At 43.5% G+C, this 7,042-nt stretch overlaps 1 protein-coding gene across 1 annotated transcript in view; it reads left to right on the forward strand.

Moving 5' to 3' along the window:
- The window catches only part of LOC146206521 (uncharacterized), a 29,761-nt gene extending 24,118 nt beyond the window's left edge, over positions 1-5,643 (forward strand). Inside the window, exon 22 of the mRNA XM_084609534.1 lies at positions 5,397-5,643. Coding sequence (XP_084465660.1) covers positions 5,397-5,496 — 100 coding nt within the window. The 3' untranslated portion in view covers positions 5,497-5,643. The remainder of the gene's footprint in view (positions 1-5,396) is intronic.
- Positions 5,644-7,042: the final 1,399 nt, after the last annotated feature.

Below are 7,042 nucleotides of genomic sequence, written 5' to 3' on the forward strand. Positions count from 1 at the left end.
AGACGATAAATAGCGGTATTAAGTATTCCCCTAAGCAGGAATACCGTAAGTGAGGCGACTGTGAACGAAATCAAAATACAAAGATAAGATAAGGTAACAAAGAAAATAGAACGTTTTTTTCAATCTGAGCTCTAATGTCAAAGATAAATCTTTTTTTCTTTTTTTTTTTTTTTCAGATGAGCAGTGTGGGTGGAAAAGTGTAGAATCAAGAATAACGCCAAGAAAGCTAGTGTTATGAGAAGCTGGAATAGTATATACGAACCGAGGGTTAACGTAAGAGAATAAATATCTGGCTAATTTTTAAGACTGAAAATTTCATTTTAGTGGGATTAATAACTAACTGGTTATTAAGATACCATTTCGTTATATTACTCAAAACGGCATTCAAATCAACGCATAGTTCTTCAATGAACCTGTGAGATAATGACACGAATGTATTATCAGCGCATAGAACAGTGAGTTGGACTAATAGAATTTGGTAGGTCATTAATATATAGTATGAACAGTAAAGGCCCTAAAATAGATCTCTCAGGTGCGAACGGCACTGTTGCAATATCAAGCGCCAATGCGTTGCCCGCAGCGTAGTTTAGCTGGATCAGCAGTCGCAGTAATGATGTAATTCGTCGGCGAATCTGTCAGTAGTAAGCCGGATCGCTGCAGTGTACGAAGCTGCGTGTTGTTGTAGCTCTGGGTCTGTTGCATTGCACTGCTTGCACGCTTCCATCCGTGAAGTTTGGCACACTTTTGCTGAAGCCCAACCAGAGGAATGAGTGTTCAGGATCGAGGCGGGCCATGCTGGCAGCGTTAGATGTTCTCCTGCTATCGCCCTTGTGTAAAGGGAGCAAACTTCTCATCATTGAGAACGTTATCGAAGAGCACTGCACTTAAATGCTTCTTGCCATCGAGAAGAATTGGCCACGTTGTCTGTGAACTGGTCGATGGTGGTTCGAAGAGAAACACCTGCCTTCAGTCATATTAGTTGCGTATGTTTTTCCCGAATGGGTGGACGAACATTACTATAGAAATGATTTTAACAATAAAAACTAAATAGTTCCGAACCGCGCCACTTATCATAACGTGCTAGGTTGGACAAAGCTAGCGGGTGTAAGTTGGATCTCAGAATGACGACAAAGCGGGCTCAATTCGTATCGGAGGTGAAACTAGGTTGGCGATTCCACCACGGTTCACTTAAAAAATAATGGCCTCAGAGGGCATCTAACACACAAGTAAGACGACACCAGGGGACGCTCTCCCTGCTCCTCTTCAATGGCCCCTCTGATGCATAAGTCTCTCACGTCGCCTACCGCCTTATTGTGGGCTAATAAGTGTTTTTGCAGCATCGAATCTAATCGAATAACTTAGCGTGGTATAACGTACTCGGAACTTGTCCGTTCTTGCTACTCTTGCGCATCGCCCTGTCCGGATGGGCTCGGAGCGCACCGTCGAAATACCTCGTATTAACGCGTCCGCTCTACTCTTAGGCGCAGCAGTATCCACGAAGAATTTTGCATAAATATAGCGGTCGCCAATCGCTGTGAGAAGTTTACTCCGCGATGACGCCTCTTCAGTGCACAAACGTTCGTATCCTGTAACGAACTCGCACCATGTTTGGGCAAACGACGTGCCTCCGCCCTGCGGAGAGAAGCGAAAACTGGAATATATCTCGTGTATTGCCAAAGACGTTCACGCTGGGAGGGAAATATTTGCATTCGGTGTCTTGAAAGCCGAGTGCATAGAACCTCGTTTGGTCTTCTTGAAATGATGATGACTTTAACTTTGTCACCTTATCTTTCCACGATCGCTTCACAAAGAAAGTGGGTGCTTCTCTGCATGGGGAAGTTAGGAGACAGCCCCTGTGTGCACAAAATATTTAGGTTTTTTAGTTGAGCCTTGGTGAACACATTTGAGTTGAATTATACCATGCCTATTGCAAAAAAGTGTTATACCTATAACGTAAATGACTCAGTACCGTAAAAAAATGCGCATGCACGACTGCCGGAATCGCTCTTTTGGTTTTGAATGCGCCAAAGCGCCGAGTTGTAGAAATGCAGTCTGGTAATGGCTTCATTGACGGATAACGGCTTCATCAACCGTAAGAAGAGTAGACTGCGGTTCCTTTCATATACATGCTGGCCGCGATTCATTACGGGGCCCGTTTAGAAAAATGCACGCCTGGCGGGGGCATGTCTTACGGGCGCAGTAAGATGAGGAAACTGTGCTTCCATTTTAGTCCAATGTTTAGAGGGAATCCCCAAGGTGGTGCAGATTTGTACTAATGGAGTAATTACTCATTAGCAGAGGTGAGCAACCTCATGACGTTTACCTCAACCTCAAAATGACCTCAGTCTTACGGAGTAAGGTGAGGCTGAGGTAAGGTCGGCCGCAGATGATTTTTTTTTTTAAGTGAGATTACAATAACGGACCTCAACTTCATGCTTGAGTTCGAGGTCGACTGATGACGGCTTTAGAGATCGAGGCTTTTCGCAGTTGCCGTGGCCTACTCTAACGAGAACTCAACGGAGCTGGAGTTCAAGGGCACTGTCGAAGTGTACCGCGTCGCTGTTGGGGCTAGGCTGGCTTCTCTAGGAAGACCGAATGCTGCGGCCCACTCCAAATATTGGCCGGTTCTGCCGTTTCCGTTCAGCCCGAGTTTACAGGACGGTCTTCTTGGAAGGAGCGCGGTTACAAATACTTGAATTTTGTTCGTTAGGGATTATTCTGTTAGTCACATAATTTACTCGCATGGTAGGTGTTCGGCTAGAAAACCGCCTTGCGGAGGATTAGCCGCACGCTTACACCGTTAGCTGATTTTATTTTTGCTAACCTATCTTTCCTTACAAGTGGTGAGGGGTGCTTTCCCTCTCTCCATTTTGCCACCTCTCAGTTAAGGCAGGGAGAAGGTGGCTTCTTCGTGGACCAACTGTGGAATGTGGCAACTTGCAAGTGTACACACTGCTAGAGTATACGGCACCTTTTTATTGACGACAGGACTTCGATTGAATAACACGCTGAAAGCGAAATGAACTAAAACTGGAAGATAATGCGTTTTATTTTTCAGCTATATGTATATTGGAAGCTCTACATCACACTTTTTCGGAGGTCTTTGCACCGTAATAAAACGCCAATGTCATCATCACGACCATCAAGAGTATCGAATGCGTAATACGTTGTAGCAGCGGATGACCGACCAAAGTATAGGCAGGGCCCTCCAATAAACATGGGACTTGCAGGATCTTCTACGTGTAAATTAGTCACAAGACTGCCATAACCTATAGAATGCATACTTAAGACCTTAGTTGCACCACATATTATATATACGGAGTATTTCACGCAACTTGAATCAACGATTTATGAAATCAGTTCACCGCAGCTGGATGCAACAAACTACATTTTTCCTGCCGTGTAGTGCTTTTGAGGTTATTTTTAATTGCTGTGAACTGGCAAGGATGAATTATGTATTTTTGTTATTCGTATTAGTGTCAGATGTGTTTAGGTTATTAGTAGAGGGGTAACTGTAGATATAATTTCTTTCGCAAACGTATCCAATATCTGGTTCCAGCATTGTAAGAAAATCCACGAAATATGTATTAAAAAAAATGTGATTGTGCTCTTGCGCTCCCGTATTACCGCGTTGAGAAAAACGTTTTGCATCAACCAAGCGTGCGTGGGAATGTGCTATTTCTTTGTATTTCACGGGATTTCTTTAAATGCCCGAGAAATGGGCCACACTGGAGGTAGACTGAGGAAAAATTGATTGTTTGTTTCTTAACCGTGTAGCTGAATGAAATGCATTGCGCTCTAGACTGGACATTTAAAATTTTTTAAGTTTGCACCTAAGTCCGTATGTCTGCTTAGGTAGAATAAGGCGAAAGCGCCTCTTACTGCTTCCGATTATGTTGTTAGGTGTCTGTTCCTTTATGCCTCTGACGAATAAGCAATTAATATAATTGAATAATTGTCGTATTAACATAAATGAGCAAGTGGTCCACCAATTTCTTAGTAATTCACTAATTCATGCAATTAATAATGTGTTCAAATAATGAACTCGCAATCGAAGTAAATTGAATATTTTACTGTATAGGTAATTAACAAATTCACTCTAATGTGAAATGACATATCAATAGCCAAGTAACTGAGCAATAGTTATTTAATTCGTTCAATGAATTACTAAACAATTAATAAACTGGTTACTTTACTATATGGGTGATTAACTACTTCCCCTAGCGATGAAACGACCCAACAATTTTGAAGTAAAATTGACTGAAGCAAACAATTACTTCGTGCACTTGACCAACTGTATGATGAATTATGCATGTCTGTGACCTAAATGTTTTTCTTATTTACTTAATTACTTAATCAGCTATTATATTAACGACCTAGGCAATGAATGATTAACAGTTCGTGCTGACACACTCTGATAACAGGCTCTAGCTGTCGACACGTCGCCGTCACACTCCGGTGACGACGCCACTCCTGAGACAAGAAATGTTTTCGCATTAAAACTGCGTCGTTATTCTTACCAATCATGCAATTAACGGTAAACAATGCATATTTAGTTTCATTCAGCAAATGTGTCCCGCTTTCTTTAAAACTTTTGGCTTGATTTAAGCGAAACACTAAGGGCACAGCCAGCATTATTGCGTAGCAAGTAGTTATAAGGTACCGTTATCAATATGGCTGGTTTACAATTCTCAACAGATGAATTGTAATTAGAATTTTCGGGGCATAGCTTATTTGGTGAAAATTTTTTCCCCTCTTTTGAGGTCGAGTATCCGACCTCAACTTCACAATATGAGTATGAGGTGTGGTTGAGTAAGGTCGCCATTACTGTGCCGGAAATTGGGGTTAGGTCACCTCAGGAGACCTCAACCTCAACTGGTTAGGTTGAGTTTGAGAAAAGTCATCACAATTTCAGTTGAGGTGAGGTCGCAAATATTTAGGTTAAATGTCGATCTCTACACTAGCAACTTCCCGTGCGCAGCCGTATGGCTACGAAAGAAAGCAAACTGCTTCACACGTATTCACATATTGAATAAAATTTCTAAGAATTTTATCTCAATACCAAGGTTTTGTGAACGCTGTGTAGCTTATATGCTTTCTCTATGTGCTGATTTGGCAGCAGGTGTGAATAATTTGCGTGTACGAGCAAAGCCATCCGGTAATCTGACCCACCGTCCGCGGAGGCGAGTTTCTGAGCGAACTCTAGTCTGCCTAAAGCATTCTAATCACATATATACGTGTTCGCCTGTTTGCCATTTCGAGTACACACTGCTGCATTTGTGCAATCTGCAGCTGCAACTGAAAGAGGGCGAAAGTGATATCGCACGCTGAACGCCAAGGTTGAACATTTTCGTTATTTCCATATCTTCGGTATGCGTTGCATTGGCTTTTCGCAGGCTCAACACTGCTCTGCAGAACAACGTGGCCTTTTCTCACGCTTTCATGTGCGACAGCGACACGGACATGAACCCGAAGAACAAGTGCAAAGTGTGGTGACTGCTTGGGAGACGCTCCCCTTTCTGCACGTGCAGCTGCGGCGTGCCTACGAGGCCTTCAGCTGTCATCATCGCAGCTCACACGTCAGACTCTGGATCATCGTTTTCAGCGTTTCTTATTTTCATGGACATTTTCCCCCTTCGTGAAGTGCATCCTAATCATCATCATAATAAAAAGGTTTGCAAGTAAAAGGTGTTGGCGACTTCACTTTGGCAGTGCATGCTGTACAATCACGGAGCCATCACTGCGAATTTTGATTCCGTAACTTTATTCGGCTCGCCGCCAGATAAGGCCGTCACTCAGGTCAACGGTCGGGAAAGGATCTTGCGAAGATGTATGCGTTGTGCTTGCATATTAAGCTGAACCGTGCAGACTTGCGAGTCTTGCAAGCCGCGAAGGTAGCTCGACTGTTTGACTATTCCAATAAAGGCGGAATGCCTACGGAAAGAAGTTGATTTGCAAAGCGTACGCGAAAATTCTTGCAACACACAGCTTATAGGCTGTGTGTCGGTGGTTAGCTTTCTTGTTTACCTGGCGAAGGTGATCTATAAAGGGGCTAGAAAGGTTGTTTTGCTTCTTGCCGTCTAGCAGAATTAGCCACGTTGTCTGTGAACTGGTCGATGGGGGTTCGAAAAGAAACATCTGCCTTCAGTCATATTAGTTGCTCACGTTTTTCCCGAGTGGATGGACGAACATTGCTATAAAAATTCTTTTAACAATAAAAAGTAGAGTCCTGAACCGCGCCACTTATCATAACGTGCTAGGTTGGACAGACAAAGCTAGCGGGTGTAACTTGGATCTCAGAATGACGACGAAGCGGGTTCAATTCATATCGGAGGTGAATCTATATAGGTTGGCGACTCCACCGCAGTTTAATTAAAGAATAATGGCCTCAGAGCAGCCCACATCTAACATACCAGTAAGACGACACCAGGTGACTCTCTCCCTCCTCCTCCTCAATGGTCCCTCTGTTGCATAAGTCTCTCACTTCGCCTGCCGCCTTATTGTGCGCTAATAACTGTTTTTGCAGCATCAAGTCTAATCGAATAACCTACCGTGGTATAACCCATCCTTGCTACTCTTGCGCATCGCCACACATTCCACACATATGCTCTTTCTTCTCTTAACAAAGTGTTAAGGGAAGAAAAAGTGTTAATATGCCCGTCGCATTTCAACACATCGTAACGAAAACCGGTCCTGTATTCTTGATGAACAAAAGGCACGCATACTTAGCATATACCGAGTTGTTTCGTAATCTACACATTTTTGGATTTGTATATTGTGAGTGTGTGCTGAACATGCAACAGGGATTTAGGTTGTGAGGGACGCCTTAGTTTTGGGATCTGGATAATTTTGACCATCAGGGATTCTTTTAATGCCCTCTGAGATCGCACAGTACACGCGCACCTTGCGTTTCATCTCAGAGGAAGCACGGCCGCCGCGGCCGGGATCGAACCCGGAACTTTCAGCTCAGTTGCCGAGTGCCGTAACCACTGAGCCGCCGCGGCGCGACAAAACTTTTAAGCCCTGAAAGATGCGACAATAT

This window comes from Amblyomma maculatum, chromosome 1 (assembly GCF_055883805.1).
Source record: "Amblyomma maculatum isolate TAMU_Amacu chromosome 1, ASM5588380v1, whole genome shotgun sequence".
NCBI classification, from domain to species: Eukaryota; Metazoa; Arthropoda; class Arachnida; order Ixodida; family Ixodidae; genus Amblyomma; species Amblyomma maculatum.